The 13,663-nt window shown below is 47.8% G+C and overlaps 1 protein-coding gene across 1 annotated transcript in view; it reads left to right on the top strand.

Moving 5' to 3' along the window:
- MYBBP1A (MYB binding protein 1a) overlaps positions 1–13,663 on the top strand; it is a 77,146-nt gene that overhangs the window by 34,893 nt on the left and 28,590 nt on the right. Inside the window, exon 22 of the mRNA XM_006029171.3 lies at positions 373–441. Coding sequence (XP_006029233.1) covers positions 373–441 — 69 coding nt within the window. The remainder of the gene's footprint in view (positions 1–372; positions 442–13,663) is intronic.

Here is a 13,663-nt window from a genome sequence, read left to right as displayed (position 1 = left end):
GAAAGAGACTTCAGAGTATCAGAGAGAGGATCCAGGTGTGAATATGTATATTTTTTCTAGATTGTGGGACTGTCCAGGTGCAAAGAGTTGGCAGGATCTAGGCTGGAGTCAGGCATGCCAGACAAAGCTTGGGGGGTAGAAATTTGACCTGACTAGGCAAAAGGAGTTTTGCCACTGATTTTGCTAGGGCCAAGATTTGGCCCAGGGCTGGCATGAGCAAAGCTGGTAAACAGTGAGCTGGTGCTGGTCTGGGTAGCCCTTTCTTGGTGCGTGTTATATTCAGGTATCAAGACACAAAACAGTAGGCCAAATTCAGACAAACCAGGTCTGCAGGCAAGCACTAATAACAGCATGGATCCTTCTTTGTTGCAGATCATGTGTAAGCCATTAATAGACACCATCATTGAGTCTGTCACCGCAGGAGCCAGGCAACATCAGCAGGTAAGCAGGAAAGCAAACAAACAAAGTGTGTTGAATGGTAATTTGGAGACAGCACTTAATCACTGTATCATGAATTATGCTTAACCCGGTTATTGCTGCCTTCAGGATTGCCCAGTTCTGAGAAGTGGGTTTCCCAGGGAGTGCGGCTTGGCCAGCGCAGGTGCTTGAGCTGGGTTAGAAGATGGGTTATTTTCCTGGTGGCTCCTGTGTCTTCCCAGCTCCCGAGGTCTGTCGCTAGCTCCCTTCAGGGTACTTGGCACTTCAGATGACAGCTCTCTGCCTGGCAGGATTAAGCCCTTATTATTGTAGATGATACCTTAAGCTTCCTTACCCTTGATTAACTGCTTGGATGTCACTGCTTTTATTAACTCATATTAGGAAATCCCTGCCTCCTAATGTTAAGAGCTGACTGCCTCACAGTGGGCTTCAGGAGCCTGCCCCATATCCTCCAAGCAGTGCTCTTTTTCCAGTGACCCACTTCCAGCTGTTTGCACTTTCCAGGCTAAGTGGTTCTGAACCTAGTTGGAGACCACCTACCCTAGTGATCTGACTTTCACTGGTGGGTTGCGTAAGCTGAACTTCACCAAGTATTAGTAAAATATCTCAGGGGTGGCTGCACACTGGGGCTGTTTCCTAACCATGGGGCTGAAGCACATTTCTTGATTCTTTCTATTCCAGTGCCTCCTGTAGAGCTAATAACCAAGGGTGCAGGCCACCCTCAGCTGTAAAATGCATCTCGTACTTATGCACCCCCACCCCTTCAACCACATACACATGCAGTGCCTGGACTGACCTTTTCATTTTTAAACTAGTTGGTTTATGGTTTCTGATCATTGAAAGAAATATGGGGAGTCAGACAAGCAGTTATATGATGGATGCTGTATGCTGCCAGTGTAAATTACTTGTAAAGCTGCTTTATGCTGCAAGAATGACCTTTGTGTAAATGAGAATTGGGTTCTTAGTGATTCCAGTTAGAACTGAGAATGTTACGCTAATAACAGGCAAATTAATTATAAAACACGTCCTCTCTCCTGTACTGATCTCCCGAGGGCAGCAGCCCCAGCAGAGAGCTTCATTTATGTTGATATCTCTGCCTCTCCCATGGGGAAAGAATATTGTTTTCTCATAGTGATTGCCACAATTGCATGTGCAAGCTTCATTTCAAGCATCGGTTAGCAGGGGTCTTTAGCTTGGTGCATGTGTAGAATGGTAGAAAACAGGGGCGTGGATATAACCTGATCTAAGCAGAGACGAAAGGGGAAGAAATGGTATGGAGGAGTCTGGAGTAGCAGCTGACACGCTGCAGATTGCCTTGATCAACTAGGTTGATTCTTTTGATGAAAAATACAGTCCTGTGGATTTGATATTCAATCCTGCGTGCTGGTGTAAGTTTAGGCCAGTAGTCACCAGCCTTTGGCTGGCCCATGGGAGAGCAATACTGAGCAAGTAACAGGCCATGGGTAACATCATGCTTTGCTTTCCGTGTTCATGTCAGTTTGAACCTTTCGGTCTCCAGTGATTGAGCAATATCAACGTCTTGCTGACAGCTTGCTGCCTGTGAGCTGTGGGTTGGGGAATCTCTGCCCTAAGCTGTTTTTGTTCACTCTCAGGGTGGGTTTGCCTAGACCTTGCCTTCTTGCTAACATAAGATGTCCCAGTGGCAGAGCTGTGTTGGGCTCAATGCTGGGCAAGGGCACAGCATTGGATGCCACAGCAATTCTGAGCTTGGAGGCTGGCATAAATCGGAAAGACTTTGGGGTGAGGGTGGTGTTACGTAGGCATAGGATCTTACCGGGACCAGACTATTGATGTTGCTACAGTGGGTCACAGTTACCTTTTGGCTTGTCTGCTCTCTGCTTTCTTTGCTGCATTTAAGATTAGGGATAGCCAGGCTGGGACAGACCTGGAGTCCACCTCATCCAGTGCACTCTCTGGCACTAACCAACCCCAGGTGTTTGCAAGGAAGGTGTAAGGACCCTGTAGTGGGGAGACTTGAGACCATCCCCTCTCATCAGGTATAGCTGTGATCTCATAGTCAGAGACTGGCGTTGAAGCCTGTCCCCCTTCTAGCATCTGGGTCAAGAGGTTTCTCATGAATGTAGTCTGTGAACTCCGGAATAATTGTGCCAGTGCTCCTTGGAAACAAGGGTTTGTTGGATGCGGAAGGGAAATGGGCCAGGGTTAGGCACTAGCCTAGAATGTGGGGGATCTGGGTTCAAGGCTCTGCTCCACTGTGAACTTTCTCTGTGACCTTGGGCAAGTAATTTATGCTTCTTATCCTATTGCACCAAAGTGGTAGTTGTGAGACGCCAGCTCTTGATGCTTGCACATAGTTCAGGTTCTGTTTCCATCTGCTCTGACGTGGAATTGCCTCACAAGCATAGTCCAGTAGCCTGGGGGTTAGGGCACATGTCCAAGGCGCAGGCAGCCTGTGTTCCAGCCCCCTTGTTAAAGCTGGCCTGCTGCCCCCTCCATTCAATATTTATTGGACAGAACAGATAAACCAGAGTAGGGAAGTTTCTGACCCTTGAGGGTAAGTGCCCAGGCTAGAACCCATGGCCTCATGCCTCCAAGGCAGCATACATCTCGCCAAACCATTTTCCATTGGGCTTGTTCTCCTGGCTCTGTGTATGTTCCTTTCTTGGTTGCCCTGTGGGCCAGCCTCAAGAGAAGTGCTGGAGAGTGTGCTGGGCAATGTCTGGCCTGTGACTTGGTGGTGGGAACTGATTTCTCTGGGAAGTGGGGAATGCAGGTTCAAATCCCCTCTAGGTGAGTGGGGACATCCCCAGATGTCCTGCTTCCTGGGCAAGTGCCCTAACCACTAGTCAGTTGGGCCACAAGGCGGGAGGGCCATTCTCTTCTTTTGATGCCTGCTAAATTATGTATTTTTTGTGAGGAAAGTTTCAGGTCTTGCCCCATGTTCTGCACCTGGGCTTTCTACTTCTCCCAAGCATCTAAGCACTCATAGCAGGCTCAGCAGAGAGAGGTGAGATGAGTGTAGCTGCATGGCATTGAAATTGGGCATAAGTGCCAAAAATTGTAGTTTTGTGTTTACATAAGTTCCACTTGGGTGCTGGAAGGTGAAAATGGAAATGCCTCGTTTGCTCTTGGAGTTCGTGTGTTTTCTTAGAGGTGGACAAACCTAGTATTTTTTTACTTACTGGAAGGCTGAAACCCCTAACCCCTTTCCTTCCCCTCCCTGCCACTGCTTGTGTGACGGCCACCAACACGTAACATGAAGCTGCACAGAAGAGGACTCTCCATAAGTTGTTCTAACAAAACTAGATGGGCAAGGAGTCTTTCTTGGAGACCTCCTTGCATTCATGTGCATTTTAAATGCTCTCTTAATGGCGAGTCTGGACAGTGAGGGGAAGGGATGACACCGTTACAGCCTCTGCACTGGAAGTCCGAGAGCTCTTGCGGGTCTTGCATGTTAACTGTGACCTTGCAGCTAGTGATTGCTAAGGGCAAAATTGGCTTCTGTGGTTGGAGATGAGAGCATGTGTAGATATGGAAACCTTCACTCGTATGGATTGATAGGCTCAATGGGTCTCCACAGGTCACTTTTTTTCTAAGACTATATTTAGAAATAAGCACATTGCTCTGGAACTCTGTATACGTGTATAGACAGGCACATGCATATGCACACAGGTAGAAGAAGCATAAATGACAGGTTGCGGGATGTCCTTTGATCACCTGCACTGTGATAGGGTGTTGGCACTGCGTTGTATTGCCATCCAAATGCTGCTTGTGTTAGTCCTTTGAACTGACTGACTGCTGACAAGTTGTATTTCTTACACCCCAGGGAATTATGTGCAGAAAAATTCAAAATTATGCAAAATTAATTACTTTTTTTTTTTTTTTTTTTTACAAATTAAACTAAATATAACATTATTTGAACCTTCTTTAGAAATACATGCAGGTACTTGTGTGGGCGTTGTGGGATGTGGTTGCTGTGGTTGTAGGGGTGTGGGGGGGTTAGTGAAGGTGTGGGGTTTGTGTGTGGGTTTGTGGGGGAGTGTGTGCTCCCCTGCCACATGCTCCCCCTGCAGACTTCCCTCCAGTACAGTCCCACTGCCTCCTTGTGCACAGCCCTTGCTGTCAAATGCCCCCTACCATGCACAGCCACTGCCATCACATGTACCCCCCCACCTGCACACAGCCCCCACTGCCACCAGTACAGCCCCTGCCACCACATGCCCCCCTGCCCCCTGGCATAGCCTCCGCTGCTGCCAAGCCTTCGGGGCACTCCTGGATGCAGCAGACAGAGCCCCCAGCAGCGAACAGCTTCAGCGAATCCTGGGTGCTGCCACATGGCAGCACTGAACTGGCCCAATTCAGCCTGCTGGCGGGCACCTTGGGGCCAGGCCAGACTAGCTCCATGCCAGCATGTGGGGCTTGCGGCACTGCAAGCAGGAACCACATGCAGCCCCAGGCACTCAGTTGCAGCTGTGTGCCACTGGGGACTCTGCTTGCCCCGGCCAGGAGCGCCCTAAGGGCACACCACCAGCTACTGCCAGCACTGGCAGGGGTTGTGCATCGTGGGGTTGCGGGCATGTGGTGGGGGGCCCACACCCACCCACAAACCTCATGCCCATGCCCCCCCCAACACACACACAGACCAGGAGCTCCCCTTCCCACTCAGCAGCTACACCCCAGGGAATGATGTGATATTATGCAATTATGCGCAGTCATACATTTTACACACAAAATGACATGGGTGCATAATTGCATAATTCCCTGGGGTGTAACTTCGGGTGTACACGAGCCTGTTGGCAATTAGATGTTTTCCCTTAACTAACCAGAACGCGTACGGCATATTAACAGTGGTGGGCATCTTGCGCTGCCTGTCCTGTGCTGTTGGTTTTGCAGGACACTGATTTCCAGCGCTGTCAACCTGACGTCTCCCATGAGCATTGCGCTCCTTCTTTTAAATTCTATTTCAAGATATGCGTGCATAGGCTCCTCTTCCCATCCTTCTGCTATAATGTGTTTTGGGCTTATTACTACAATTGTTTCCTAGGAGAACTTGACCTTCAGATTGCTTCCCTCAGCTGGTTTGCACTGACTGCAAAATGTTCAATGGGAGCGCGAGCCAATTGTTTTGGCTTGTGCTTTTTGGAGTGTAAACAAGAGATCAAAGTGCGTTTCATCTTGTGATCGTTGCATGACTGAGCTACATACCAGAATCCTCCTGAGCCATAGGTGGAGAATGTCTTCCTGGTTTATTTTTAGCACCGTCCAGACCTGACGTGTAACTATAATAGCATTAAGCTCAGTGACTGCTTGTGGTCTTGGGCTTGTCCCTTCTGGCAGCAATAAGTTATGGTGACACGCTGTCTGCGCAATCCTCTTGTCTGACACGCATGTCCAGCTCTTACCGGTTACTGAATGTTACCAGCCCCCTTTCTTGAACTGCTGGAAGGAAGCATCCCTCATTGGCAAGGATGTTTAATATGTTGAATGAGCATCTGTGGGTGGGGGTGCAGAAGGGAAAGTTTAGGAGGATTATTTATATTCTGATACCATTTTTTAGAAACTCCAGCAGAGATCAGGGCCCAAATGCAGGGGGCATCATAGGTGGGTGTAACAGCACATAATAACTGACTGCTGTTATGCCTGTGTTACAGATGCAGAATTGAAAACACTGATATTCTCTTCACTGGGGCCATGTAAAGAGTGTTGGGTAGAGTTGGAGAGTGGACTCTGCTCTCCTGAGTCTCGGCTCAGTGATCTGGGCGCATCCTCTGTTTGTATTAGCATTGTGCCTTTACCGGTGGGTCTGCTGGGGTAGCTGTTGGTCTTTTCACAAGAACCCAGTGGAGCCTCGGCTTGGGACGGGATCGTTGACAGGTTGTGTCAAGGCAGTAGCAAAACCTACTTTGGTGCTGCCACTAGGCAATGCCAAGAGAATTAATTAAAAATAAAATGCATTTTATTACTGTAAGGAAATGTCTATATGAAGTCACCTTTTGAAGATTTAACTTAAGTCTTGGTTTACTGAGCCTTTCAAAGTGGAAAGGCATTGGGCAGGTGGGTGATGGCTTTATATAAGCAGCGGCTTCTTGCTTGCAGCTTTGCTTGAATCTCTTCTGAGGTCTCAATGACAGGTCCATGGCCAATGCGAAATTTAATTCCCAAATCTCCTCCATTTCTCAACAGGGACAAGTTCCTCTCACAACCCACTGCAGTGGAGGGCATTTAAGTCAGTCCCTTATCAGCTGTCTTGGCAGAAAACTACATAACTGGCATCCTGTAGGCCGGGGTAGGCAATCCCCCAGAGTGTGGCACGCGAAGGCATTTTGCTTGGCACGCTCGCCTCGGGGCAGACGGTGGGAAAGGGGCCAGGGCTGTGCTGCCACAACGAGGTTTGGGTCCCTCGGGGCTCCCCCGCCATGCCAACGTCTTCCAAGTCACGGTTGCAGGAGTTTTTGACACTCTACCCAAAAACGTTGCCAATACCTGCTATAGGCCTTTCCCCAGGCTTGGGCTCGTGGGACAGTGCGTATTTCACACGTGCTCTTTGTTTGAGAAATACCATTTCCTAAACATGTATTTAACTACAATTAACTGGAGCCTTTGTATTTGTCCACATTGCATGAGTTGCCAATCCAGCCCCAACACTGACTCCGCTGTCCTTTCGCAGTGGTGACTGAGGCTAAAGCAGGGCTGACTCCGCTGTCCAGGGCTGGCAGGGGCAGGAACACAATGATGATGTACTTGTCCATCAAACACAAGTCCCTTCTCCTTTGGCAACTTGGCTAGACTTCTGCACAGCTGATATATGTGCGCAGCTGTCACACAACCCATAAAAATCACTTTTCTCGGAGTGTGGAGGCTTGAATGGGCACAGAGACAGAGGTCAAAATGTCACCTTTTGTCAATATAAGTAGTCATTGCTGTTTGGAAATGGTGGCTGTAAAGCATGGTGCGATGGGAGATTCTTTCAGATGCAGCTAAGGCAGAATGTATTTTAGGCGAGACAGTAATTTAATTTTGGTGGGTTTTTTTCCTGCAGTGCTCCCCAAAGGGCTCCAACATATATAGACATAATGCTACAGAATCAGTGTGATTTTTATGCCAAAGCTGACTTGGCCAGAAAGGAGGAATGATTTCCCCAAACTGCCAGAAGTGGTCTTGGCTGGATGACAATAATGCATTTGAATGGCTGATGCTCTATGTAAATTTTTAAGTTGAAAAGTAATTACATTTCAACATGGCAAGTACAGTGAAAAAGCTGGATAGCTTCAAAGCCAGCACCCCCTGGGCAGGTGTGTATTTCTGCCCGTGCCTGTGACAAACAAATGAATCATTGCATGAAAGCACTTGACTCTGAATACATTTTCACGGATACATTCACGGAATAAGCTTCTTGTGGTAATGAAGCAAATTAAACCTGCCCAGGTAAGTGCTGTACCATTTGTACTCCACCTCCTTTCCTTTTGTAAGGTGACTTGTACCGCTGGCACTTGAAAATGGAGCTGCTAAGGGGTGGGAATGGGAGCTGATTGCTAGATCCTGAGTATTTAAACAAGCCTCTTCTGTTTTTTTTTATCCTCCTGGTCTGAGAGATGCAGCACTTGGAGCGTTTCATTGGGGGAGTTCTGCCCCTGAGCTGCCGCTAGGGGGTGGGATTGGCACAGTGTCCTGCAGAGGCACAGTGGGCATTTCAAAGCCTGAATTAGAGCAAGCAGTATGAGTCTGTGCATGATGCATTGTTAAACTAGGTGAACCTCTGGACAGATCTGCTCTACTTTAAATGGGGATATGAGAGAGAATGAGAGCAAGCTGTGTTTTTTATTTTTCTGTCGGGGCACTCAAACCTTTTGAGAGATGGAAGTTATTTGGAAAAATCAGACATCTGCTGAACTAAACCACTTGTCCTTGATTACAGTTTGTTGCCTGAACTGCTTTCTTTTCCCCCTTGATTTGCATAACATGAAGAGTGCTTTGCGGGGGAGGAGAGGTGGAACTGAAGGTAGAGCCAGTTTTTGGGGTCTTGGGCCAACGAAACTCTGACCATGTTGATCATGATCGAGCAAAAGCACTCAGACACGATTAATGTGAAGCACTTAAACAGCCCGTTGGTCTCAGTGCAAATGCTTGCAGGCTTTTATAGGAATACTCGCATGTGCTAATGCTTTGTTGCATCAGGCCTAGAGCAGTTGGCACCTTTCAGAGTGAGGACCTGTAAGATCTGCTGTAGGATGGCAGATCCCAGCTTTACTCTTCCGAGGCCCCTTGTTCTGCATCAGGAAGGATCTGTTTTCCCATGAAAGATGTTGAGAGGTCTAGGAACGGTCTCTGACGTTCTTTGGAAAGGTCTGTGTAACTCCGCAATTCCAGGCCGTCCTCCTGGCATGAGTCGCTTTATCATCTGTTTTAATTTTTCACTTGCACAAATGAGCTAATCGAAATCGGCCCTTCAAGGGAGCTGGAAACGTTTGACTTGGAGAGCCTGGGCATTCACTGCATGAGCTTGCAGGGTGGGATGCCCAGCGCTGGGATGTGTAGCTGGGCTTGCACAGCATCTCAGTGCTACATGAAGCTTTTTGGGGTCTGATCTGGGCTCAGACTCATGTGGGAACTCCACTGAAGCTTGTGAATGAATCCCTGCTGTGAAGCAGTCTCCTCTTCCCTTAGAGGAAGGCCATGCTTTTGTTCTCTTTATGCTTTGAGAGATGGCTGTTGTGTCCTGTTGCAAATTTGTGACCCGAGTCCAATTTCCCACAGGCAAGCGTGCATTTTGCACACATACAAACCCACAATCGGCACTCACCTGTCCTTGCAAAGACCACATAGTCTATCTGGTCCTCCTAGTCGGACCAGATAGGTTCGGAGACTTCAGGTAATCTTGAAGTGAACCTACTGCACCTGGCTCTTGAGGCTTGTCCTCAGCAGGGATTAGGGCATCTTCTGCCACCACTATTGCCCATACTGGGGCCATGCAGGTGAGCTGGGTTTATTCTTCAGTGGGTTTTTTTTTGCTTCAGCACTTCTAGCTACTCCTTCAGGCAGGTGGTCTCTTTGGCAAAGGTGTTTCAAGGCTGCCATTTAGGCATCTACATAAATGGCCAGATGTTCAAAAAATTTGGGGACTCTGGTCTAGTGAAAACTTGGCCATGATGATCTCAGTAGGAGCTTCTGATAACCTGGAGTGACCTCAGGTGGGAGCTGAGCTCTTCACATACATGTGGCACCAAGTGCTTGAAAATATGGCCCTGTGTGTGTTGGAGTAGTGGTCCAGCACCAGGGCCCCCATGTGCTCTGCACTGTGCCCTGTCCTCCCACCAGGCTTTTAGGGCATCTGGAGTATTTATTCTGCCCAAGGATGCATATTTACATTCAGTCTGATGCACTCTTTAGTGCCTCCTATCTGATTTGGTCCTGGGATACAGCAGTCTCTTTGATCTGAACAGCAGCCTGGCATCTCGGCAGGATGGCCTCTCTTCCCTCCGGTGTTGCAGCCTGCAGCTCCCCAGCTGTCTTGGCCAGTGTCAGTCAGTAGGGTGTTGCAGCCTCGGTGGTCTGGCTAAGCCAAAATATGTAGGCAAGGCCACGTGACTGAACGGCTGAGTAAATTCATAACTGGTTGAATTATGTGTGCCATCTCATGCTTGGGGAGCCGATATTTTCAGAGCTGGGGGTCTGACACTAATTCATATAGGTGCACTCTACTCAGCCCATCAGGCGCAGCCCTGTAGTAGATTCGAAGGGCAAATGTCTTCGTGGAGCAGGCTGGAAAAGTTTTTATTTGGTTTCAAGGTTGCCGCAGTGTGCTTCAGAGGCTTCAAACCTGAAAACCTGTTTTGCTGAAGTGATGAACTAAGTGGCTGGAACATAGGGTTGTCGGCAACATCAGTGTTGCAAAAAAAACCCACCTTGATTTGAGTTACTGGTAGCTTTGTCCTTGCTTTTATTGAGGCTGGTATTTGAGCTTAGAAGAGAGATCACAGCCTTGCCCTCGGATTTGTATGCGGCTGCTGCATTCCTGCCTGCTTCTGGCAGGAGCTGCTTTGAGCTTTGGTAGAAAGTTGTAGGTCTCGGGTTTTTTTGATGCAGCTAGGACCCAGTCGTACAACTCGCGCAAGTCAGAATTGTTGGATCCACTTGCACAAGTTGTCCTGCTGACTTGAAGAATATGCTGCTTAGCTGGGAGATAGCATTGCTACCCATAGCCCTGTATGAAGGAGGTGACGTTGCATAGGTAGTGGGGGGCATCACTTCTTGTGTCCCAGCCTGGTGCTTTATCCCATAGGCAGCACTGTTCTTTTCACAGCTTTACATCTCGTGGGATTGCATCGAACTTGATGCAACTGTACTCTGCGCTCCACCGTTTTGGCTTCACAGTGTTGTTTACTTCCCCGCGTTCCCAGGCAGCAGTTTTACTGATGATCTTTTTATATGGCTTGAATGTGAAACTTCAAGAGCTGACGTTTGAGTGAATCAGAATTCTAATTTTTCATTATCTGGCTGCTGAGAGCTTTCTGAAAAAGATGAAAACCTCTGTCCTTCGCCTGCAAAGTCACGACTTTGAGCAGGGAGGGAACTGCTGCTGAAAGGATAGCAGTGCACGGGTAAAATAACAATCTGGACTCTCTCTGACTCTCGCTGCAGACATTGCTCTTACAACTCTCTTAATTTGGCTTCATCGATGTCTTTTTAACTAGTTTGCCTTATATAGCAGCTTTTTTCTGAATACCCTGAAATAGCCAGGTGGGTGCATGACTGTCTTAATTGGGAAACATCAGGGTTGCAGACCAGGGGAAGGGTTTGCAGGAAGATTGGAAAACGGGAAGCTTGATTTTTGCCCTGATCCTGCAAGCACGCTTTTGAGTAACAGTTGGTACCTAAGAAACCCCCTGGATTGGATTACTTGGGTATGTAAAATTACTTCAGTGGACCTTTTTCACAAGAAAAGACTGAGTAAGGAGGGTGGGGCATTTCCAACCCAGGCTTTTATTAGGAGTCTGCAGATTTTTGATGTTCTCAAGCTCTCAGTGACTGGAGTGGTGCATGCGAATCTTAGCATACAATTCATAATAGAAAGAGGCTTTTAGTACTTACCGTTTGGGAGAAAAACTTCCAAGAGGGAATGCTAAAACCTTAAAAACCAGAAGGCAATTGCTAAGCACTCAGATGTTGTTTTACGTGCAAAGACCCCGTGACTTTTAAGACTGCCTTATTGTTCTGCAAGGGAGAGCTTGCTTGTGATTTTGTTTTCTAATACTTGGGTTTGGCAGTGCTCAAAACATCAAACCTAGGTCCTCTGTCAAACTGCCTATTTGCTCCTATGTAGTGCACGCATCAGGATATATCTGCATATGAAATCCAAGTTCTTTGCTAATAGCGGTGTCCTACACGGGGTGGAAATACGGGCCTGGGACTATAGCTCAGCAATTATGGGTTCTGTCCCCTGCTACTGCTTTACTGCATGACCTTGTCCAGCTCATTTAATACCTCTGACACGAGTTTACTTTTTGCAAATTGTGGGATAATAAGATATTGACTTCTGTTGAGGTGAATATTAAGACTGATTGGCTCCTCTGTTTTAGTCTGTAGGTACCTCAAGGGAAAATAAATCTCTATATTCACCCAAACAAAAAGCCAATATATGGATTGTTACATATACTCTGGATCTCTTCATCAGAAATTCCAGAGAAAGGCAAAGTGGTCTGCATAGATTTAATTTTTTTAAGTATCTGCCCATTGGCATATGGTGAAAGAGAAGTGGAGGAGAAAGCAAACCACACACCTGTTGCATCTTTAAAAGACCATCAGCCAAGCCTAGTCCCTGGCGTTGGGTGTGTATAGGTGTGTTCTCTGTGTTGCAGTGCTGCATGGCCAGCTTACCTGTCTTAGGCAGAGCGTCCGCAAAGACAGCCTCGGTGTTTAAAAGTGCAGGAGTGCTTGGAGAAGCAGCTGTGTAAATGTGACTCCTCCGTATTTGTCACCTCCCAGCGTACGATGAGTCAGATCTGCCGCCTTTAAAAAAAGAACAAAGCTAGTAAAACCCGATTTCTCTTACTAAGCTCCAGTTAGTCGCCCAGTGCCTGCCCGGCCACAGGAGACACAGCTGGCTTCTGCTCCATCTGTGGCCATCCTCAGCCGAATTATTTCTTTAAACTCCATCAGCCGCAGCCTTTGGTAGATAGGGGGTTACCCAGGGGTAGCTGAGAAGCTAAGGACTTCCACTGGTGAGGACATTACACAAGACCGGTGGAGTCTAGTACAACCCAGGGGGAAGTTGCAAGGTTGGTCATCTTGGGGGTGTAACGGAAGAAGATGGAAACCACTCTTTTGCTTGAATATTTTTCATTTGCAATTGCACAGGACCTGCTGGTGCCTGTGTTGACGGGGAATTGCCATTTTGAAGTCATCCAAGGGTGACGTTGCCAGCTGTGAGTGGTGTCTAAATGCTGCAGTATGCTCTTGCTCGTGTGGGTGAGGGAATGCATTTCTCTCGAGCACCAGCATGAAACAGCGTGCTGGGACCTGGTTTGAGTGATGCCGTCGCCAGCACCTGGCAACAAGCAGCACATCTTTAGCATTCAGCATAGCATTATTTGAACTTAAGCACTTTTTTTATAAATGGCATTTTAAGCGCCTCCCCTTTTTTTAAATGCAAGTTTGACTTGATCATGAGGTCTCCATGGGCTTTCAGTGCAATGTTGCCCAAAAGCATAAAGTCTGGTCTTAAACTACAGACCTGGGGCTACACCGGTAGCATCCGGGAACCTTACCAGTGCCCCAGGGGAAAGATACTCGGGGGCTCTCATGCATATTACCATTGCCCCCACTTACAAGGTACCTGATACTGCTGTTTCACCCCATGCAGACAGGGAATGTGTCCTCGCTGTAGTATGGACGAGAGCTGCCTTGATGTTTAATGATGGCTGTGCACCATGGTGCATGTTCTGTTCGCTTGTGGCAGCTGGTGGCTTGTATTTCCCCTTCCGAATGTATCACTTCCAGCTGTGCAAGGGCAAAACCTGGGATTTCCGGGTAGTACTAAAAACCTGCCGTTGTCTGCCTTAGGGTGGCTCTGTCCTCGCACCCAGAGTGGAGTCCTCATTATTTGTTTCTACTTTGGCTCACCCTATCTGTTGAAATTTAGATGTAAAATTGAGCCTTCCAGTTGCTTCTCTGCACCTGTGCCTTGTTCATGGGACCTGGGCTTAAAAAATCCACTCGTTGGCTGTGAATGAATGGGGAGGTTTCC

This window comes from Alligator sinensis, unplaced genomic scaffold, assembly GCF_000455745.1.
Source record: "Alligator sinensis unplaced genomic scaffold, ASM45574v1 scaffold419_1, whole genome shotgun sequence".
Lineage (NCBI taxonomy): Eukaryota > Metazoa > Chordata > Crocodylia > Alligatoridae > Alligator > Alligator sinensis.
This window is presented reverse-complemented; position numbering and strand designations above follow the sequence as displayed.